This window comes from Poecile atricapillus, chromosome 7 (genome assembly GCF_030490865.1).
Source record: "Poecile atricapillus isolate bPoeAtr1 chromosome 7, bPoeAtr1.hap1, whole genome shotgun sequence".
NCBI classification, from domain to species: Eukaryota; Metazoa; Chordata; class Aves; order Passeriformes; family Paridae; genus Poecile; species Poecile atricapillus.
This window is the reverse complement of record NC_081255.1, coordinates 28,238,172-28,262,738: the sequence shown is the minus strand read 5'-3', so window position 1 is coordinate 28,262,738 and position 24,567 is coordinate 28,238,172. Positions and strand designations below refer to the sequence as shown.

At 39.5% G+C, this 24,567-nt stretch overlaps 2 protein-coding genes across 6 annotated transcripts in view; one reads left to right on the top strand and one right to left on the bottom strand.

Moving 5' to 3' along the window:
• OSBPL9 (oxysterol binding protein like 9) overlaps window positions 1–21,925 on the bottom strand; it is a 58,133-nt gene extending 36,208 nt beyond the window's left edge. For all 5 annotated transcript variants that reach the window (XM_058842521.1, XM_058842522.1, XM_058842526.1 and 2 more), the window contains exons 1-3: window positions 21,793–21,925; window positions 12,783–12,833; window positions 8,852–8,930 (exon numbers count right to left, since the gene is read on the bottom strand). In XM_058842521.1, coding sequence (XP_058698504.1) covers window positions 8,852–8,930; window positions 12,783–12,833; window positions 21,793–21,903 — 241 coding nt within the window. In that variant the 5' untranslated portion in view covers window positions 21,904–21,925. The remainder of the gene's footprint in view (window positions 1–8,851; window positions 8,931–12,782; window positions 12,834–21,792) is intronic.
• EPS15 (epidermal growth factor receptor pathway substrate 15) overlaps window positions 21,806–24,567 on the top strand; it is a 65,740-nt gene continuing 62,978 nt past the window's right edge. Inside the window, exon 1 of the mRNA XM_058842517.1 lies at window positions 21,806–21,944. The gene's annotated coding sequence lies outside the window, so the exon portion shown is untranslated. The remainder of the gene's footprint in view (window positions 21,945–24,567) is intronic.

Sequence of the window (24,567 nt, the reverse complement as noted above, 5' to 3'; positions counted from 1 at the left end):
AAACCAGCAGGATGCAGTTTTTAGTAAAGCAAGATGCAAGAAAAGTTATATTAAATCTAATCAAAATGGCTGCTGTGAGATTAGGTGCAAGTAAAAGCTCCCTAATGGTAAAAGCAATTTAGAACTGAACGGCTGCCAAAAGATCACCGACGAAAAAAAAAGAAAAAAAAATCAATGGGAACATTCAAAAAAGAGATTAGTCGACACACTCAGAAAGAATTTATGGGAAAAATCTACACACAATGGTCAGAGATCATTATCTATGCATCTGCAGGGAAAGCTAAATATCCAAGCTGTTTTTCCTTTAAAGAAGGCAACTTTGGTCAAAGAAAAAGCTCTAATACCTTTGCACCTAAGAAGTTTGTGATGCACATTACCTAATACCCACTCTGTATCTGCAGATGCTTTCTTCAGCAGGTAGGGACAAAAATGCCCTGCTCATTAGTCCTGTGCCTCAAGCACCCTGAAATCACTCCAACTTTTCCATTATTTGATTGGGCTCCACTTTAAAATTAATCCCCTCCTCAATTCCTATGGGAAAGCTACTCCAGAATTTGTTTCTGACAAAACATTTGGGATAAGGCAATTCTTATCTAGTCCAAAGAATTACACTGGTGTTTTGCTTATATAAAAATAGAGGAGTATTATCTGGTCCCTCCTGGCACAAAACTTATAAAAAGAGAATAAGGGCAAGAGAGATAAACAAGTTGTTTTTCCCTAGGCTGATTCTAGAGTAACAGTATTACAAAAAACAAACAAGAAGCACTGAAGGACACCTGGACATGAGAAATACCTGACACGTAAAAACATAAAGGTGGTTCTTAGTCTGAGAGGTTAATGTAAGAGTTACCTGGTCAGCTGAAATTCAGGTTGTGCTAGAACATTAACTATTCACAAAAATAGCCATGCTATGTCTGCAGTTGAGAGGGCACTAACAGTGCCTGTGTTTTTCTCTTCTTTTAAGTGCTAGAATTCTAATTCAGTTTTCACTGTAATTTAACAGTGAAGATTTGCACGTGAAAGAAGATAAATCCACACAGAGCTGCATAATCACTGCTGTGTGCAAGAGACAGGAATCATTAATGGCTGAAACACTGCAATTTACTGTGATTATGGCAGTTAAGCTATTTTTACCTTTTTTATTTTTTCTAGTAGAATTAGTATTTATGAGCTAGATTACAGTTTGTTCCCATATGCCTAAGTCCTCACTCCTCTGTGTCTATAGTGCATCCTTTGAAAGACACCTGTATAATTTACTGTGACATCTCAGGCATATCTAAGACAACCACAAGGTACTTAACATGATCACAGTCCTATTTATGACTAGCCCAGAGAAACACACTTGAAAAGTATGTCATTCATTACAGTGAGTTTTAATATTATTTTTTTTAATGTGTATTTTTTGTGATCTGTCTAGTTGAGCTTATTCCTAAGATATTTTAACATCAATCTTATGCTAAAAAAAATAAAAATCTGAACTCTTTCTAGAGAAGGTCCGAAGAAAGAAGAGCAATTATTTGATCAAACAGAAAATTATACAAGGAAAAAACCTACTAAACACAAGAATTACTGCTTCTACTGAAGAAATTCTGTAATTCTGAAAAATTGAGGCTTAAAACTCTTTTTTGTTTTATGAAACAGTTTTTTATCTCTGAACTTCCCAAACTGCTAAATGAGATATGTCAGGGATTTTTAAAAGTTCTGTTCTATGGAGATAAGAAGGTAAATGAAATGCAACTACATTAAATGCTCTCAGCCTCTATTAATTTCCCAAATAAAGAATAAATTTTATAATTTAGAATTCCTGTAATATTTACTTTGCTGTGGAGAGATTATATGTGTTTATATAACGTATACCAAATGTTAAAGTACAGCATAAAACAGATTACTTTTTCCAGCCTAAGCTTGATAGCATCTAAAGATTAGATATAAACAAGTTTAACAACTCTGCTCCACGATACAGCATTTACCACCAGCATTTCTAGGTCATGCACAGCAGTACTTGGAAGAATACACACAAAATATATCACCTCAGAATCTGCATACTGGTGCTTATTTTTTTTTGTGTGTGTGTGCATCTACATGGGCATTAGGATGAAAGAAAAACCTGAAGAATTAGTGAAAAAAAAATTACTAGATTACTTATAAAAACACCATGCTGTCACAAAAAGAAATGCATATTTTATTTTCATTCACTGTGACCTACTTACAGGCAGAACTCAGTAAGAAGAGTCTATTACACCCACAGAGTCAATAGAGTCAATTATGCAGCCTTTATTCTGACAGAACTTTCACTGATTTGTATGCAAAATTCCTGTATTTTCTCAGCCAAGTGCAGAACTAATGTAGCTTCTTTACACACAAATCACCAGATAATAGAGATGAAATCCTGGCTACACTGAGATCGATAGGATTTCTGCCACCAGTCTCAATGGAGAGAGATTTTATCAGTAGTGCTCAATAAGGTGGAAAAGTCACACATCACAGGACTGTTCCATGGCTAAATAAATTGCTATTTAAAGTCACTGAAGGCCTTTCCAATCATAGAAAAACGTGCAAGATGAAGCAGGGTTTCATACAAGCCTAGCAAAACACTGTATTTCCACTGCTTACAAATACCCTTTTAACACATGCAGCTCCCACATCTGGCAGTAGGTTGAACATTATTTCCTGTATATCATAATTTTAGAGTTGTCACAATCATTATTCTCCCTCCTCCTAATCCTCCCCCTGATGCCATTCTCCACCCACACACATAAATCAACCCTCCTTTTGTTCTGCAGGTGTCTGACCAGCCTGAGCTCCGGGTCCCTACAGGAAACTCCTGTGCAGTCACAAGACACAAAATCATGCCCAAACAAAAGGCATCAAAAGGTCTCTTGTGTACCATGTGTTGGTAAGAATAATCTGTGATCTTGAGAAATCAACTAAACTGTTCTTTTACTGTTACCTAAGCTCAAAAGCCTTTTTAGCAAGCTTTATAATCAGCCCAGAAACACAGCTTTGGGTGGAAACTTGTGTAACAAAGGAAACACGTGATCAAGTTGATATTAGTTCTCTCTGGAAATCCATATATAATGTGTAATTTTGTAATTAAACATTTCTGAGTGTGGGACAAATCTGCAAGTATATGGCTTTTCACTAGAGAATAATACTTAAATATAAATAATAGCAACACTAAACAATACTTCATATGGTAATTCTATGGAAATAGCTTTTAGGGTATGTTTGCATTTAAAATTAATCATAGAATCACAGAATGGTTTGATTTGGAAGAGACCTTAAAGATGATCTCATTCCAAGCCCCTGCCATGGGCAGGGATACCTTCCACTATCCCAGGTTTCTCAGAGCCCAACCTGACCTGACCTTGAGCACTTCCAAGAGATGGGACAGCCACAACTTCTCTTGGCAACCTGTGCCACCACCTTCACAGTAAAGGATGTTTTCCATTGCAGATCCCACTGATAAAGCTCTGAAACCACTAGTTTAAGGTAGAAACCATATTTTGGCTTGAATTGAAAAAAATATCAAAATAGAAGAACAAAAACATATTGGCATTTTCTTAGCCAATAAAATCATTGTCAATTTAACAGGTCAAACTCAAGGTTATTGCTATTTGGAATTTCTTGTTAAAACAGAAGAAAAAGAGTGTTGACCTACTCAGTTTCCCTCCCCTCCTTATAGTGAGACCTTTTCTGGCCATTTTTCCTGAACAAAATACTTGCCATGTATCACATATACAGTTGAGATAAGAGATACATATTGATACCAAAAGCAACAATTTCTTCCAGAGGAAGAAAAAAAGAAAACAAATCAACACATCACACAGATACTGTTTCATGGCACTATTTCTTTGCTGCCCTCAAGTTTAACACATATTTTGAAATCTTCAGTTTCAACCTTAAAAACAGAAAACCAGGAGGTGTTTATATATGACCATAACAATTGAGTACAGAAAGTCACATTAAAAATTGCATTAACCATGGGGTGATTGGAAAACAGACAATTACAACATGGGATGCTGCTGGTGCAATAAAGACCTGCATGAAACAGGAAAAAGGCAACCATGCACCATTCCCTGCACTCTGGTCACATGTTCCAACTACTCAAAATACCAGTGCAGTACATCAGTAGCAAAAAGGAGGCAGAGGGAAGAGAGGGGAAGACAGAAAAATCACTGCAAAAGCTAAACCTAGCTCTGGCTCACAGAGGAATTTCTGCAGTTATGCCAATCAGGAGAAGATGAGATGCAGCCCAGACCTGGTCAGGTAAAGGGAGGATGACAGGAAGCTCAGCTTTACTCTGATCATAGCTGCTCATCCTCCTCTGCAATACAAAAGCACAGTTGAGCATAGCACAGAGGAATTCACTGTTTCAGCATCACCAGAAGTCTAAAATGTTCACCAGAACCCAGAAAAATGTTAACTTAGGGCAAACAATGTTGTCACAGCAGTTATAGACATCACTGAAGAAACCAGCATAGACCAAGAATTCACACCAAAATCTCTGTCTAGGCATTTTTCAATATCAAATTTAAAAAGCTCTAAAAATTTTTGTTTTTAAAGGCTGCATTTACGAATCGTTATTTAAATCAGGTAATGTGATAGATTTAAGTGCCTCTTTTTACCACAAGAGCAGTCAGCTTCCTGTCATCTATTAGGTGAACAATGTCAAAGATTTCTAGAAGGCTATAAATATTGACTATTTCTGCAAGTAACGTTAAAACACAGGTATAAAACCAACATAATTAATTTTGATACGTAATGCAAATACTTAAAATCTCAAATTCTGATACTGCTCAGCAACTAAGGCCTTTGTGGACCCCTGTATTTCCTCAATAATAATGCTTCCCACATTAACAAAAAATCCTTGCTTTTATAACATCATGGCAACCTCTTGCTGGGCTTGTCTCCCTTTTTCCTCAGCTGGGATGCTGGGCAGACACAAATTGAGCTACAAAAACAGGAAAGGATGGGAAAAAAGGAGAAATCTACCTTTACCAGCTGACAGCTTTCATGTAATAGGAGAATAAGTTGCACAGCAACATTCACGCTTCATTTCTCAGATACTTTTGTGGCAGGAATAGGAAAGGAAAGACAAAAGCTAAAGCAAAATCATCTTAGATCAATGCACTGGACTGCTTCCAATCTCTCCATCCTTTATTACACAGAACAGTGGAGACAAAACTGATTTGCCTTCCAAAGAGCTGTGCTGCAGGCTGTAAGAATTATAGTTGGATTTTCAGGTAGGAGTTTAAAAATCTGGTATTTTTTTAAAATATGAATTCTTTTTTCTGCATACAATGTGCATTTAGTGAAGTATTTCAGTCCAGATAGAAGCTATTATTGCTTCAGGTTAGACAGCAAATCAAATATCAAGAAGAAATACAACAATACCCTTGCCAGAGTCTCTTGAACATCATGTTCCCACTCTTGAATTTAAGTCACAAGCATCCCAGTGAGGAGAAAGAACAGCTAAGTAATATGAAGAATTGAAGAAGTGAATTTCCAAATGGGAAGAGCTTAAAGCTTGGTGATGATACAAAGATGTTAAAAGAAAAACAAACCCAACCCCCACACTGTTTGAAAGTTATGGAACATCTAGAACAGGGACATGTACTGCAGCAAGGAAAAATATATTACCTAGAAAAAGCTTCCTGACAGGAAGGTAAATTAAACTAAAAGTATTATCCTAAATGTCTTACAGCAATTTGAGTGTATTTTTTCATCTAATCTGAAAAAACCCACAAGGAAATACCTTAAGATCTACCTAATTCAGAAGCCTTACAAGCAAGCCATGAAACTGGATATTGAACATGACCAAACAGGGACCAATCAGGAGATAAAATACATTACTTTTATATCTATTTTAAAATTTCTGAGGTCATTCTACCTCCCTTTCCCCTCCAATATGAACAAGAATCAATATACCTGTAGATAACAATGAAATACAGGGGAAAAAATCTGCTGGGCACTCTGGCAGAGCTAAAATCAAGCTGAGAGTAAAAACAAAACATGCTGTTTGTTTTACTGCCCATATTTATTCAATTAACTTCTCTCCTTTATACCCAGGTACTAAGGATATGGATCCCATTCGGGATGTACCCAGTCATCTTTCAAAACCTACAATATCTTTGCAATGAAAACCTTTTCACTTCTACTGATGTTCAACACAGGGGTGGCACTAGGAAATATAGCTGAGAGAAAAGAGGGAGATTATCACAGGCAGAAACAAAATATGAACTTTTCTTTTGAGAATGACTCAGAAGTTGCCAAAATCCAGTGACAGGCAAATCTTAGTGGGAGATGCTGGAGCTTTGGCACTTCAGAAATTCAGTTACACACATCCATATTCATATGGAACTAACTTCCATGTGAGAAGTTGGTCAGACAGTTTTAAATTACTTAATTGCCCTTCATCTTATTACTTCCATCTCTATAGCATTAGTCAGAGGTGCAGTTTTGAGCAACTGACATAAAGAAATAATTAATTAGCCCAGAATGAAGTTTTTCCTTTATTTTTCACTAATTCAAATTCTATCACTGGCTCTCAGCAAAATTTCACTGAGGCACCAAAAGTCTGAGTGAATGGAGAGCCTGAAAGAGAAACTGTTCCATTGCAGATGGGACCCCAGCATAAGTCAGGAGATCTTTGAAAACGTGGATTTTTAAAGTTTGGTTTTTCCCCAGAGAGGCTCCAGCTTGTTTGAACCCCTGTCTGTCCTTGAGGAAGAAGGAAGACTGCAAGAAGGACGGAAGAGACTAAGTTGTCATTCCTGCAGGCTTCTCTTGTCCAAGACTTCTTTTATAAAGGGTGAATGAATTTATGGCTATGACTATCTCGCAGAATAAAAGCTCTGTCTTAATCAGGTATTTAAAGTTAGGAATAAATTGTTCAGACTTTTGTATATTTTCTTGGATTATTCCCATAATCTGCCCTGCATATGCAGTCTCAGCATATATTTTGTAATATTTACATTACTAACCACTCACCATTCATGTGATCTACATTTTCCATAAGTTAAAACCTGTGTAATACTGAATTAATTTAATATAACATACAAACATTTGACATAAATATGACAGAGGTTGCATGAGGTGAGAATGCATTTACAGTGGCTGTAAGAACTACATATAAAGTTTCACAGAGCTTTTTTTACACTGAAATATCACAGGACTGATATCTTACCTGTCTTTATACATTTTTGCATTAAATCCATGTATACTAATACTGTGCTTGTATCATTGTAATTTCCTGGGTATCAGAGATGTTATCTTCATAATGTGCTAACAGAAAAAGCATACTACAGAAAATAGTGTACAATATCTTAGTTGTACATGAAAGGAGGATACATAAATCCTGGCCTAATATGAAATGCAGGGAAGAGAAATTATAAAGCACAAGATGCGACACCATTGCTTTCAAAAATTATCAATATTACTTAGAGTAAAACATTACTTATGTCAAATACTATCAGTTTTCTTAAGACATCTGGCTGCCCAAAGGAGAATACAGCATACAACAAATCACTGAAAACAAGATGTATTATAAAAGGTTTATCTCAGTAACTAAAGATCAGAGATTTCTAGATTTACCTGTATCAAGTTCTCAAATATTCAGCAGTATTTAGCTTTGTAGTACTGAAAGACTGCCCTAGTACAGCATTCCATTACTGCATTAGCAATTAGCTTGCATTTTAACAGTTATCCTTGGGAACAGCAGATCTAAGTGTTACTGTGAGCTCAGCATTATGAAGGTATATTTACAAGGCTTAATGCAGTGGAAAGCCAGAGGACAGCAGCAGCATTTAGGAAAAACTACAGCACAAGGAATACAGAAGCCAGTGTCAATATGATGTACAATTTATATTTATCATTAGAAATAGTCTAAAAAAAACAACAGTATTTATGATAATTCAGATTTGCAAATCACTGATTTAAAAATATGTACAGTACAATATAAGTTATAGAATTATTTCAGTTTACATAAATTAAAATGACTGCTTAAATGCAAGTGTGCCTCTTGGATATTTACAATTTCCAGTCTATACAAAGCAATTATTTAGTTGCTGCATTTTAGAGGAAAAGCAAAAGGACTGATGAATGTTAGCTGCAAATATTTTCACCACACTTCCCTAGGATTTTAACATTCAGAAAAAGGAAGTTCTCTATTCAATATCAGCACAGTATTTTGTCCTACACACTGCAGACAAAATAATTTAAGGAATACATAGCAATTATATAGAGCCTTACCCTTTCTACCGGTGAGCCATAGCATGCAATGACGAAACATAGCAGTGGCAGATGGCATTGGTGTTAGGAAATGTGAATAAAAGGATAATAGCAGAGAAATGGTGACTGGCAGACAAGACACAGAAATGTAGATGAAATGAATGCAAGCTGGTAAATCTTGAAGCAAAGCTCCACCGTTAAGCCAAACGTTGCCTCTAGTCTCCTCATAACTGAGCTTTAAGCTCTATTTGGATACAAATTGCAACCTTCAGACCAGTCTCGATTCTCTTCATAAAGAAATGCATAATTGTATCTTGATAACGAAGATCAGAAACGTTTTGTAAGCGAAACCCATAATCAGAAGCACATTACTTTCTCCCCTTGAGTGATTTATTCTTTACATTATTCATCTCCAAATCCTGCCAGAGCTACAGTCTCTTTCTAGCACATATGTATCCACTGCAGATGTAAATCCCTGCCTAACCTGCAGCACCCCTGGATCCAGAATGTTCTCAGTGTGCTCATTCATGCTGTTCTGTTGCCAAACATTTAAAATCATCCATCAAATACAAATGGAATCTATTACAAGAAAAAAACACAATCTCTTCTTTCAGCTCACCCTGAAAATGGAAGGTTTTCTGATCAACAGTTATTGTGAAGGTGCTGTCGTCCTCATCGTCTATACCAATCACAGCTCCCTGTGAAACAAAGAACAAAATCCTGATAAGGCAAGCAGTGACATCAGCAGCAGACACTCTATCACTACACCACTGGAATTTAAAAAGCTTTGACAAATTAGACGGAAACTGAATACAGTAAAGAGCAGAAAGATTCTCTGTTCAGTCATAGGATGCAGTCAGTTCTTTAAAACAATAAATTTTTAGCTGCAGAAAAAAACAGTGAATGTTTATCTATTATCTGGATAATAATATGCATATTTTATTTTTGTAATGAAGGTGGCTTTATGCTGCAGCAGTTCCCTACTATATTCCAACTTATATTTTAAGCGAGAAGCAATATTTTATATGTATTTTCTGTGTATAAAAATAATAATTCATAAGTACTCTACAAAAAGAAGCTCTTGACCTGATTTTATCTACCAGCCTACAATAAAAAATAAATCATTCTAGCAGAATGAATTTGGCCCATCATGTCATGTCACTGGTACACTGCATGATCTAATTTTCAGTCCCATAGCAAATATTAACAGTAAGTAATCAGGATATATCAGAAGCAACTAGCTTTGTCTTCTAATTCTTTCTGAATTATTACAAGAAAATGCAAATAAATTAAAGACCATCTGTGCTTAGCTATTTACAAATCTATGCGCATTTTCATTCCTGCCCCCTCCAACACTCATAATAAATAAGTTTCACCCAGGAGAAGACACCAAAAAAAAGGACAATTCCAAGTCTCTGCCAACTCCAATAAATTATAATATTTCACTCAAAAAACACCAGTGGATTTACTCAGTTTCTTTTCTCCTTCTTCAAGGAGACACAGCACCGGGATCTGTTACATCCTCCCCCCTCCCACAAAACAGACAGACATCCCTGGAAGGTGCACATATTTAAAGGGGAAATTCTGCCCTTACTCTCAGAGTACACAAAGAGTAACAGCACGAGCAGGAGCCCTGAGCCAATTCCAACCAGTGCTTCCTTTCACTCAGCCTAGTACCCCACAGCAGCTGCAGGGCTGGGGGTCAGGGATACACCGGGATGGGGGTCAGGGATACACCTGAAAGGAAAGGATAGCTCCAAGCTGGTTTTTTTATTTCCCTCCACTGATAAAATGTGCCACTTAACTTCCCCAAGAGTATCTTCCATATAGGCTTTTCATGGACAGCTCTGTGATCTCTATTAAAAAAGCACCTAAAAAGTGTATCCAAGCCAGTATTACGAATACTTTTAGTGCCAGGACACAACAACCACCAGATTTTATTTAAAATATAGTAGATAAGAAATACCTGGCACTTTAAGTGCATGTTTTGCTATGCAGTAAATCAGAAGGTCACTGCAAGTTGTACATTATTGTTGTCAGCAGCTGCATCATAGAGTCAATATGGCTGGAAAGGAGCTCTAAGATTATCAAGCCCAATTGTTAACCCAGTGCCACCGTGTTCACCACTGAATTATCTCAGCAAGCGCCACATCCACACATTTTTTGAACACTTCCAGCGATGGTGACTCCACCGCTTCCCAGGGCAGCCTGTTCCAATGGCTGACCATTCTTTCAGTGAAGAAATTTCCTTTCATATCCAATCCAAACCTCCCCTGGTGCAACTTGAGACCATTTCCTCTCATCCTGCCACTTTTTACCAGGGAGAAGAGACTGACCCTCACCTCACTACAGCCTCATTTCAGAGAACTGTAGAGAGTGATAAGGTTACCCCTAAGCCTCCTTTTCTCCAGGCTAAAGATACCAAAAGCCTGTAAGTCAGACATCAGGAAGATGACCAAGATGTCCTCCCCAGAGGATATAGGTAAAACTCACGTAAACACAGACTGAGACAGCTGAGTCCTGCCCCATCCTAAGTGTGGGAGCAGGGAGAGCTCTCCTGGGCCTGTGAACTCAGCACAAACCTGTGTACAGTGTACATACTGTCATTGCAACACTGGGGCAAAGGGTCTGAGCCAGAAGCACAGAAAATGCTTCCTCTGTCATGCAGATAATACATATGAACAAGTAAAATTAAAAGTAAGAGCGGCAAAGTTCATGGGTATTCCAGAAAACTTTAGCAGGACATAAGCGTAGTGCAGGATGACACAGAATGCTTTATGACTAAACTGTACTAAGTACACTAAGACAATCAGCAGAAGAATTTGAAGATGAAACTTCAGGCCTATGAAATGTGTGTCAGGAGCAAAAAGGTGAGGAACAAGCTTTTCATAATCCATTCAAGAGAAAAGGAAATATTTTAGCCAAAATGTTTAAGTTACATGTTTATGTTCACACCTACAGTTACAAATCAACAATTACTCTAAACATAAAACCTCTTTGATAGAATTTCAGACTGCAGAAGCCCATCTGCTCAGCTATCAGTATCACTGTCATCTGCCAGGGGAGCTGCTTTACAGCAACAGAAAAAAGGATGGTTCCTTCCTCCCTCACAAAAAAAAAACCCAACAAACAAACCACATGTATTTAGAGAAAGGCTGGGGGAGTCTGTAAGTTTTTAGAAAACTCCAAAGAACAATTTGTGATGGAAGAGTGGCAGATGGGAGAAGAGAAAGGGGCTGTTTTATTTTCAGTTTCTTTGCATATAAAGATGGACCAGGCAATATTGAATGGATTGTTCACTTTTAATATTTCCTGAACTGGCAGGCTGAGGCCAACCTCCACAGTGACAGGCTTGCAGCACTATTAAAGCAGGCATGGCATTTTGGACTGAATTCTTCTGCACAATATAAAAACCTTCCTCATGAATCTTTGGGAATGTCTTGTTCTAGACAGTGGTTTGAGTGTACATTTCCCTTAAAGAAATTCTGAATTAAGATGTCAATACATCAAGCAAGGCAAAGTGCAAAGACTTCATCTGGAATTCAAGTTAACGAGGATTCTCTGAGCCTCAGAAAGCTACAGGTTCCCACAAAAAGACTAGAAAGAACTAACAGCAGAAGGAAGGAGTAACTGAAAAATGTACAGTTTTATTTCAACACTCATCATGTTGTTCGTAAGACCACAGATCCCCTTCTCTAGACTTCTCTTACTTCAACTTTCAAAATACTCCCATTCATAGCCATCATTCTTCTCACTCCATCCCCCTACTTGCTCCAGCTCGCCACAAAACTGCTGCATGCTAGAACCAGAAATTCTATGAGAAATGGGAAAAAATATAGGAAAAGGACTTGTGCAAAGACACCACAGCACTCTCACCTCACTTCAGTACTGCCACTTCCAGCTACAACTGCAGCAGTCGAGGCTAAATGTCCCACACCAGAGTGTCTCAAACAGGTAATGCTCAGCTTCCCCACTCTGCATCTCCCACCTCTCTTTCCCCAATTTGTATATCCCCCCCATCAACCATATTTCAGAAACTTTGCCAGCAGTGTTCTCCCTTCCCTTTCCAGTCCTCCTGTGTTTCACTAAGCTCAAGCCTGGGCCTAAGGAGTGTCCAAACTGGCAGGATGAAGGACATGGTAAGAGAAGAAAAACAAATCAGGACAGAAGGAAGCAGTTTCACAATGACTTCTGTAGGTACAGATCAATATATACACATATATATTGACCTCCACACACAGAGAAATGAGAACTGCAAACAGCACATTTTTCATAGCATCCTACAACTAACCCATCTTACTCTGCCACAGAATGCCTTCTAATATGTCATATAAAATGTATAATATTTATACCATATATAAATTATAGAATGTAATTAGCCCAGCATATCACTTGACTTCTAATGTTTTCTTTCTTTAAATACTTTCACTATTTTGGCATTTTGCAGAGTCAGGAATAGAACCCAAACCTCAAAAGTCTCCTTGCAGTTCTCTCCATTAGGACATATTATACACAGCAAGTCATTAAGTACTGAATAAAACAACACTTACCCTGAGTCTAACACACCCTCGGCGTGAGCCTCTCATCATTTTGTCTTTTGACTGAAACAGAAAAAAAAACAGATCAGTGGGTTAACAAATACAGTAAGAAGAAAGTTATTCACACCAACAGAGGAAGAATAAAGTATTTTTGCATCACGTTTTAGTGACCGATTAAACAAGATAAATTCCTGTTACAAAATAGGTTAGTTCCCACCACCATGATATGGAAAATAAATCCTTCAAAAAACAAGAATACAATATCCTAATTCAAGAAGTTTTCTAAATACCATCAAGAAATACTTATGAGATGCAGTCCACACCTTTCTAGAAAGTAAAAAGTAAGAAGAAAGGACTTGAGAAATATTAAAAACCAGCAGTACGCTGATTCACATCTTCCTGCTTTCTCTCCTGTTCTCAGGGAAGTGTCCATAAAACAAAATCCAGTTGAGCAAGCAGAATTGCACAAATGAAATTGTACGTCTATCAGAAACTTTCCCTGATTTATACCCCTTTCAGGCAGATATAAAATTCATGTTTAGACATGTTTGTAAATCTACTTCCTAGATAGATTCCTCTTGCAGCCTGGTGTCATTATTACAGTTAAAAACGTTAATGTTTGTAGCCATTTAAACTGCTGGAGCCCAGATCAGAAAACAGGATTTCCATGTCTATAACCAGTGCTCAAACTTGCACATTAACCTGCTTCGCAAGATTACTCAATCTCTTATTTTTTATCTGTTTGAAGCACTGAAAAAAAGCTTAAACCCTCCTCCAAGTAGGGAATTCTAAACAGTCAACTCACTTCCAGCCTGAAATTGTGATACTTGAGCTTTCAGCTATTCCCACCACTGTCCCAGGCAAAGCTGACAGTAGCCATTGCTGTTGGGTAATAGTGGCAAGCCCAAGTAGCACACACAAACCATTAAAGAAGAAAAAGAAAATATTTAGGTCATCCTGAATATTCGGTTTCCTGGTAAGGGCTGTTTTTTGACTACCCACACACACACTCCCTGTTTTTTAAATAATAAATTACTTGCTATTGTAGCCTTATCTGAAAGGTAGTCCTGTCTAATAAAACCCCTTCTCTCTTGCCATCCAAACATTCAAACTACATTCTTTCAAGTCAGGAAAACAACTGTCACTGGTGTCCCATGATCAGATTCTCTTACTGTCATCTTCTGAAATACCCACTTCTTTCCAGCAGTGTATCAATAATTCCATCAAGACAATATATTGATGTTACTATCACCAGACCTATTTTCACTGAAGCAATTAGACAATAAAATCTTGCTGACATTAATGGAAAAAAAAAGGCAGGACAAGACATATCAGTCTTAAGAATAACAAATGATTCTTCATCTGCAACATGTTTTAGATACAGCTACAAGGAAAGAATGAAGCAGTCCTAGCCCATAGAATGAAGCAGTCTTACTCACTAAAGATAATGTAAAAGTACAGCACTTGGAGCTTCAAACAATGTTTTAGCTGATCTCTCATTCAATTCAGGCTCCAATTTATCAGAGCTGTCTTCAGAGCGTGAGAAGCCATCAGTATTAATCTACTTGTTTTCACATCAGCATATATTAGCTGGTTGAAGTGAAATAGAAGTAAAGACCAGCAGTGCCTCTGTAATGTATCCCACAGATACATAATTTCTTTTTAGACAACAACTACATAGGGAAGATTTTTTGGAGCATTGTTTTGTTTTAGTATTTCTTTTTTAACCTCAAACTCAAGTGAGGATCTAGTTACAAAGTTTCTCCAACAATTTCCTATGAGAAATGGTGTATTTTTGGGACACAGCTCACTAGAGCACACTTTTAATTTTATATTCACTGCCTTTAGAGTTCTCCCAAAATGGGAGGACACTTCTGAGAGCTTATCACTCCCTCTGGTGGTTTCTGTAAGAAATATTGGCATAATCTAAGCAGGAAAGAAAATATCTGGACTGAGGCTGCAACAGTGCAGTGGCTGCAGGGACCCAACCAGGTCTGACTGGCCGGACCCCCCGAGCCGGGCAAAGCCCTCCCAGCTCCCTGTGCTGGGCACAGGCACAGAACCAGAGCAGACAAAAAGCAAAGGCAGCAGAAGAGACTGGCTTTGGTTGGGTTTAAACCCCTTAGTGACATGCAGAGAATTTGAGGCCTTGTCCCAGTGCAACGGAGAGCAGAATCCCAACAAACCCCATTTCCACTGATCATCAAGTCAGATGCAAAAGATACAGTAAAAGCCTCCCTTTTTCTTGTTCACCACATTTTAATGGAATGGAAATTTAGTTTAAACATTATAATGCTCTTAGTCTGCAAAAAGAATCACAAGATAAATAACAGGTCAGAGTGTGGGCCTGTGTACCTACAATTTCACCATCTTCTCACAGAGCTTTACTTGGTTAATACCAATTATAAGAAAGCACAAAATTGAATTCATCCTACCTAAGTGCAATAAAGCACCCATCATTCCAGTATCTGAATTCCCTGACCTCCAGAGCAGGCAGCTGTCATCACACAAAGAGCTGGATTCTCTCACTGGCAACAGCAAACCTTCCTCTGCTGCTGCAGGACAGTACTTTAAAACAATTCAGCTGACATTTTAAATTTTTCCCCCTCCCCAACTAAGATTTTATAAAAATACAATTCAAATACTTCCAACTTCCCCTTATTATTCTTTGGTTGAAATTAGGTTATCCAATATATTCTATTAAAAATAAAGCCAACCCATAACTGTTTTGAGGAATAGTTCCATTTCTCTGAACAAAAACTCATACAGCAGAAAGATGTCTCTAAATGGCTAATTTAAAAAGCCACATTTTTCTTTCCTTTTATATTTAAAATTTTAATATGCAGCTATCTTTTTCAGTGCTCAGTTTTATAACCAGACAAAATTACATTTTCCATAAGCTTTCAATACACACTGTACTGATTGTGATAATAAAGGACTTGAACAGGTTATAAGCAGACAGCGGTATGAGATAAATTTCAGCTGAAACTCAAATAAAAATCTGTAAAAATGAATAAGACTATAGAGTATTAGTGCAGGGGGAATTTAGGTATCTCCCAAAAAGATGTGACCTTTATTGGTTTCTCTTTTACATCCACACAGCGAAGTTGATCACATACAGAACTGGTCTAACACAAGGCATTTCGGGTAACCTACAACTTCTTAAGAGAAATGAAAATAAAGATTTGGCCTATTTAAAGAAAACAAAACAAAATTAGAATACTTAACCCCAGCCCCAAAGACCCACAGCGCTCCTTGATCTTCAGTACTATTATTTCATTTGAGTTTTAGATGCTGTGTGCAAAGTTTAAGGTTTCAAATAAAACCCATCTGCTCTTTGCCTCCAAAAGTTCTCAGGCATGAGTTCTGCTTGTGCAGAAGGGCACAGAACTTGAAGAGGTGTATTTTCTGACTCAGTGCTGTCATGGAAATCCCTAACTTAAGTACACAGATGAGCAAAACCACTTAGGACATTTATTTCCTGTTAGGGATGAAGAACCTGGAACAAGCTGTATCTACAAACAGTAATCTTTGCAATTTATCTACGTCTACAAGAGAAGCTTAAATTTGGATTACTTTCCATAATGGTCATTTTTCTCATCAAATCCTAAGGCAATGCTCATTTTTTTAAGCAGAAAGAGACCTCAACAATTTAAAGACTTTACAGGCTGTTCCCAGCCCACCATTTCTCCAGCTCCCTCGCAAGACACACACAAGTCTCAGAGGAGAAACTCCCTGAGCTCAGGGACAGCATCACACAGCCCTGTTGTTTGTGCAGCTAAACCTGGGACTTTTGTGGGTGCAGTCATAAAACAGAAGATAAAACACTGCAGCAAGATCTGAGCTGCTACTGGAGCTCATCTAACCCCAGCAGATACTGGGATTATATGAAATAGGTAAGGCAACATTTTATAGGTCCTGCCACAGAAAAGCATTACACTGCTTTAGAGAGTCCTGTGATAAATGAATACACGTGAGGCCTTAACTGGATCAAGGTGTAAAAGGTACAGCACAGTCCTGGAACCCTCCATTGAGCCTCTTCCCCAAAAATGCACAGCTACAGAACAAACTGCCTGTAGCTGCAACCTAACTACTAAAGAGGAATCAACTACTTAAATTATAATCCTTTAACAGTTTATTCAGTGCATCACAACCTGGGATACAAAGTTTAAACTATGTACAAAATTCAATTTAGTACTGTATAATAACCAACAATACTTTTTATCCCGTGAACGTAAATTCAGAATTATTTTTATTATTACAAGTTCACTTACAGTTTTGTCTGTTTTTCATAGCTCACTGAGTTGTTTTCAGGACATGTGACAGACCAAGTTATTAGAAGAAAAAAGTATAATTTCATCTGAGAATGGAAAACAGAGACCTCAGAGGGAACATTTGTGCAAAAGCAGATGTGTGTTTTTCCTGTTTTCTTGGGATTTTTTCATGCAGCTGCTGATTGAGAAACTGTATTTGGAAGAAGTATTCAACTGAAAGTCTCTACCTTGGGGCCACTGAGCCATGACTGCAGCTTCGGAGGCATCGTTTGAAATCAAGTCAATGTTTGCTTACAGTTCACCACCAAAGATTCATAAAACTGCTCCAAAATTTGAATCCCCCTCTCCTCATTAGCTGGGTTGTACAACCCACAAGCAGTTCTTCAATAAAACCAGTATTAAAGTTGCTAACTAGTTGTAGTCTTGAAAAACATGAGGGGAAAGATACTGTCATACTGCCACAATTACTTTTCCTAACAACTGATTTCACACAGCTCTTGCTCCTGAAAGCAGTCGACCAGCAAACGTTTTAAAAGTAGTTTGATGGAATGATGAACAAAAGAATAGCACTTAAATCCATTTTTTAGGCATTCACTGGTGCAAAAAACATTAAGATGATGGGAGGCTCCCCAGTTTGGTTTCAGGAACACACAATACAAAGCTGTCATACACAATTTTTTATTTTTTTTTTGGCAGCCTTTATTCACTGTGCAAGGCAGTTATTTAAGCCTGCAACATTTTGAATAGTTCTCTCAATATCACCAAATGCCAAATATCCACGAAGCTTTAAAATACTTTAAGGAACTGACCTTCCCCTGGTGCTGTTTTTAGCACTGTTTGCACAGCTATGCCTGTTCTCCTTTTAATTTATAATACAATTTAAATATTTATTTAAAGAGTACACTTAAAGTTAGAATTTAAATCAGATTTTCAAACTTGAGTGGTTCTCTGGATTATTTCTACAGGATTCCCAAGGGTTATCAAAGCTATAGCTGATGTGTATTTAAGACAGCACTTCTGCCAGAAAACACAAACAAAAAGCAAATTGCATTCAACTTCCCTTTCCACCTTGACCATTTCTTTGTCTTCATGTTCTCTTCCCAGTATAATGTCAACACACATTTCTACACTGACATGCACAAAACAAGCAACAGAACAAATTCAGCTGAAAAAATAAACCAGCACAAAGGTATTTTTCATCTGGAATCCAGCTCATGGAAAAACTTTACAGCTCCTGCACCAGCAGAAGGCAGGAATGAGCCACTTCAAGACTTGTCTGCTAAATATTTCAGTGAAGCCAATAACACACTGAAAACCCACAATGCTTCAGTAACTTATATATGTAAGTTATTCCTTTAAGAGAAAACATTGAAATATGGGTAGAGTCACAAATCCACAAATACTGAGAGAAAAAAAAGAAATACTTCATCAAGCCATTGGTCAAACTGATCCAAAATGGCATAAATGGCACACTGTCATTTAATTCATATTTTGCTTAAAAAAAAAAAAAAAAAAAAAAAGATGAAAAGAAGTGGCCATTTACTGATATCAGACAATCATTTGTTTAAGCAAAACCATGTGAAAAGAATATTTGGACGACAAGTCCAGATCATATTCTCTAAATTACAGAATTCATAAGTAACTTCACACAAAAGTAATTGTAATTCAATTTGAAGATGAATATTTAAATTCTGAACAAGGAAAAAAACTCCTGGACTACAGAAGTGGGGGAAAAAAGCCAACGATTTGGCAAATTGGGTTAAAGGTCTTTGTAAAACACCTTGTATATGCACGTGAGAAGATTCACATTCACATATGCAAGTAGTACTACTATTGTTCACTGCAATACAAGTTCAGAGGATGAAACACACAAATGAAAACAGAAATAAATGTGACCATTACATTTTTTCTTTTTTTCTTGACCCTGAGTTGATGTAAAATCTTTTGACTTGCTCCTTTAAAGTTCTAATCATTCCAGAAATGGAATTTCATTGAATTAATTTGCTTCTGATCTAAGTACCCAAAACATACTTAGGATAACAGCTATTCATTCCACCAAAAGACAAAGCATAACCTTTTTTTTCCCCCCAGAGCGCAGTGCTATTGCACACTAATTCTGTTTGAATGTTTATTTCACATTAAGGGTGCTTTTCTGCAGTCTATTTTAAGTAAATACCAGGGAGGGCTAAGTGCAAGGGAACAAGGACACGCCTATGAAGAAACAAGTTTGTGGCTCAGGCTCTAATGGAAAGTTCAGCTGCATCAGGAGTTATTTGCCTGCAGTTTTCCACAGCTCTCCAGCCAAAGGTTAACAGGCTGTGGGATCTCTTGGAGAATGTGTCTCCTGTCTGCAGAACTTACTGGATTGCAGTGGGCTGAGGAGCCTAGTGAGACACTGAGCAGGTACAGGCTGATCAGGTACCCGTAATCCCTCGTATCAACAAAACTGCTTCCAGACCGTGTGTCCAGACAGCCAGGCTGAAACCACCCCAGCCATGCATTACACTCCTGGGAGGGGCCAAATTCAGGCTCAAACACCAACCCAGTCACACACCCAGGCAGAGTGAGGCAACTCGAATGCTTCAGAATGAAACTGGTTCAGAGGGAGCACGGCACACGCCTCTGTGTACCTGATCACACAGTTCCTTCCAAACACAAACCTACCTGTGCAGAGCACAACAGGCCATTGCCCCATATAAATAAAACCCCCAAACCTGCCAATATTTCAAATTAATGCTGTTTATGAGCCTCATAAATTACCTCTCAGGAGTTACTACTCTAAAGCTGAAGCAAACAGCGTCCTACCACCTTCTCACTGGCAGGATTGGCTCTTGAGAAGAGTGTGATCAGCTGGAATAGATCCGAGTTATCCTTCAAGCACTGCTCCTGCTGACCCTGCCACCCTGAGAGCAACCATGCCAGCACACATGGAGAGGAGGGCGTGCCAGAGGAGCAGATCTTTTCAGCGTGACACAGCCTTAGGTAAGAGAATGAATTCAGATGGCTGGAGAATGGCCTAGCGGGCACTTCAGAGATACATGTGGAGAAAGACAGCTGATGGTTGGAAAAGCATTCTGAAGGAAATGTTAACTGCAGCCACTTCTTAGAGGTAAAGGTACATAAAACAGAGAACATGATTTTATTCCTTGAACCTAACTTGAGCTTTTTAGGATAGGTAGTTAATAAAAGGGTTTTTAAATTTTCGAACTAAAAGTTGTTATACTAACAGAGAACCCTAACCCAATAAATACCTACTTTATTCTTAATTCTGTCTAGACTCTGTCCTAGGTCAGCCTTCTCAAGGCATCACATAATAAATAATACAAAATAAAAGTGTAATGTATGACTAGAGGTACCCAGTAATAGGAAATAAATAAGTAGACAGCTGAAGACCATAGGATGAAAGTCAGTGCAATAGCCAGAATTATAATTATACACACTAGTCATCAGTAAATGTTTCTATTTCTGTAGCTGAGTATTAAATGACTTTGCACCTTGGATGGCTACTTAGACCACACTGACTAATTCATCTCTGTCAAGCAGCTGACATTTGAAGAGCCATTAAATAGGAACTATAAAAGCACTTCCATTTCTCCATCTATATCCCAGGTGTGATGTGAATCCCAGAGTGATTTTGAACCCACATGAACAAAACTGAGAGCTTGTGACAGTTCTGTGGCAAGAGCTTTATGCCCTGCATCTGGGGAGAGAAGCTCTCTCCCAGTATGGTGGAAATCCAGATTTAGGGAAAAAAGTTGTATATACAATGCTTCCGTATGAACAAGGCTTCATAGACAATGTGATACATCAAATTATTTGCTGTAAATCTACTACAACTTACTACAGGTTTAATTTATATGTTTTATTCAGCCTGATACACTCCACGAGAAGAAAACTTGGTGCACAGATGCAGTTTACCCAGTGAGCCTCCAGATTTCAGGGTGCATCCTTTAAAAAAATTAATTCGTACCATTAAAATACTTGTAAGTTATGTAAAAATATGAATAAGAAAAGTGAACAAGCCAGCAAGGCAGGATATGTTAGGGATCATTAAAAAAAAAAAAAAAAAAGAAAAGTTAAGGAAAACATCGCTGTTTCTTAACACACAGCAGTTAAAAAGTTCGTGCTGGGAAGTGGGAAGTCCTGAACGGAAACGGGAAAGTCGATCTGGCTCTGGGAAGCACCTGCCGGGCGGCAGCGAGCCCGCCAAGCACGGCGGGAACGCACCCCGAGCCGAGGGAACGAAGCGCCGGGCGCGGCTGGGCGCACACGGACCGGGGAAAGCGGCACCGCCCCGGGCCCGCCGGCCGGGCTGAGCCCCCAGATCGGGGCCAGAGCGAGTTCCCGCTGGACAGGGCGGGGAGCGCCGGGGCAGCGGGACCCGGCAGCGCGCGGCCAGCACCGAGCAAGGCTCCGGGGCATGGGGGTCGCGGCCCGCCCGGGAGGGTGCGCGGCCCCGGAGCTGCCGGGAGAGCCCGGGCGGGTCCCACGGCCGCTCCCGCCGGCGGCGCCGCCCGCCGCCAACAACAACAGCGCCGCTCGCCCCCGCCGCTCGATCTCCCCGCAGCGCCGCCCCATTGGCTGCTCCCGCCGCCTCCTCCTCCCCCATTGGCCGCTCCCGCCGCCTCCTCCTTCCCCATTGGCCGCCCGGGCGCCCGCACGCCCCGAGTCCCCTCCCCGCCCCCACCCTGCGCTTCAGCCGGTCCCCGGCGCCTCCTCGCCAGCCCGGCCCGCCCGCCGCCCCTCACCGTGTAGTAGGAGAGCAGCCCGGCGTTGTAGTCCAGCACGAACCAGCGGTACTGCCAGCCCTTCATCACATTGGTCCATTTGCTCAGCGGGCCCTCCATGATAGACGCCATCTTAGCACCGGACCGGCTCCGCCGCGCACGCCGCGCGCTCGGTGAGGGGAGCGGGGGAGAGACTCGGCGGCCGCCGGGCGGGGAGGGGCGGGGCACGCAGCGAGGGGGCGGGGCCACGGGGCTACTCTGCCCCGGGGGCGGTGTTTGCGCGCGCAGCGGGGAGGGGCCGTGAGGCGCGCGGGAGCGTGAGGGAAGCGGAGCGGAGCTCGGCGGGGGCGGCTCCGGTGTCCGGAGAGATGGAGTTTGGGATACGGAGATTAAGGGCCTGAGGGATTCCATCCTCGCGGCTTCTCCTCACGGCCCCGGGGAAGGCAGAGGGCGAGGCGTGAGGGAAGGCTGTGAGGCAGTGTGGTGAGGGCACGGCGGGCTGGCTCTGCGGAATGTGAGGGCGTCATCCTGTCCCCTAAAGCACTTTGGAAACTTTTAGTTCCTTTCTAAAACACTTGACACCGCTTGGAAGCTTTGAGCATCTTTCGCTGTTGTACTTGTCCCTTTGCCCCTCTGCTTTTTGCATGTCCAAAGAGCTTTAAGTGCTAAACCAAAGTGGGCTTAACAATGGAGTCCAAGGGGGCTTCCCTTCAAAGTGCTCCACGTCCACAATGTCTAAAGCCCATTCACGACTCGAGATGACCTTTAAAAGTTAAGGCTTCAATGTGACACAGCTTTCCTGTGGACTGATCCAACAATGTGGAATGAATTCCCCAGGAGCTACGGACAATGGCAAATCTGTTGTTCAGCACAAGGCATGGTTTTGGCGCTGGTCTCCTCTGACATAAGTACAGAACTTGAACTGTGCTTTAACATGAAATCTTCAAAGGACCCACAGGGATACTCATGTTCCTAGGGATCAACAATAAAGCAGCAGAAGTAGTGCTTTTACCATGAGGTTAGTGTTTATCATGCAGTCTTTAGTGTATTCATTAGTAACTTTTTTCTTTTTGCCCTTATAGCTCTTTTTTATTCTTTTACTATTTAAATGCTTTTATAGTCGAGCTGAAGTAGGTTTAGTGTCTCACCACACTGCAACTTTATACTAAGTTAAACAAAATTTAATAGAAAATCACCTCTTTAGTGAAAAAGAATCACTCAAAGGCAGTGTGTTTGGTTTTAGGAAATAATAAATATTCCAGATTTCTAATTGTCTCCCCATTTCACATTTTACACTAGTTTGTCACCAATGGGACTGCTCCAAATTCTCCTTGGAGTTACTTGGTGGTGTGTTTATGCATGGGGTTACCAGTTTAAGGTACCTAATGCACAATCTGGTTTTGAAACCCAGTTTGTTAATTTCGATAACATTCTTTTTCAAGCTGCATATGACCTTAGTAGTCTGTTTTTGTTCTTTAGTTTCACTGACTAAACAAAGCAGGGCTGCCTAGAGATTATACCCAAGCAAGCAAAACAAAAAACATCAGATGGTGCCAGAACATTACTAGTGCTGCCAGTTAAAGCTGTAGCTGGACTGGAGCTTTATTATCTCAGATCACTCCTTTGGCTCTTTTACGCCACAGAAGTTGAAACAATGCAAAGAACTCATGGAAAAAAAGTCCTCTTGGCTTAACCCTGAAAAACCTGTGTGTAGGCAGAGCATTTGCAACGGGAAATTCTCCACAGAAGAGCTTTTTATTTATCTTGGTTTGCCAGAGGCTGAATTTCCTGAACTTCGGTTTACACTGAATATCTTAGTAGTTCTTTGTTCGACTCTTTTTCTGGGGGGAAATGTGACAAAGACTTGTATCCACCAGAAAAAGCATATATTTTAGATATCTCATTTTAGCTAAAAGTTTTGAGTAGGAAAAATTGTGTTAACAGGTATAAAAGGGGGAATTCAGCTCAAGGTTTCTTTTAGAAAAGTAGTGTGGATAGTCTCTTAAAGTAATTTGACAGAAATCAGAGAATCATTGTTTTTCAGAAAGCCCCACAAAAATTGAAATAAATCCATTCAAAATGACAATCTTTGAGCATCCAGGGTGTATCATACAGGTTTATGCACTTTCATGCCAGGATGCTCTGTCTTCTGTGTCAGATAACTCCCTTATATTGAACATGGGTCCTGAGGGCACTACTGAAGGATGTAGGATGAACTACTTAGATCCTTCTGGTAAAGATTCTTGGGGCTTATTCAAATTCTTTTGAAAGATCAATGCAAACATTTTAGTTCATTTAAACAAATCAATAGACTGAAATCAGCCACAAGTGTGCCATAATATCTTTTTATATCCTTTGTATTTTAAATCATTAGTTTCAACGATTTTGAATTAAAAATGGCTTATAATAGAAGTTAGTGAGTAATTTCTTAATGGAAGAATTTAGTTTGCTTTAACATGTTCTGTCTGAGTTCCATCTGGATCAGTTACAAAGAGTTGTTATTTTCTGTAATTCTAGACAGTTTTATTGTAATGTTCTCCATATTTTACACAACTTAACTCAGACTGGAGTTTCACCCTCTGTAACATTTAGTACTTACTGTCATCTGAGAGAATAATGTACTACAAAGATAACAGAACTGGGCTGAAGGCAGCAGCTGTTACCTTGTGCTGCTTTTGTTTCATACACTGCTCCATCAGCTGAAAAACTTGTCCAGCACCATTCTCTTGCCTCACAGAGGTCTCAGTTCTATTATCCTGCCATAGTGTCTCAGCCACATACACATTTCTTGATATG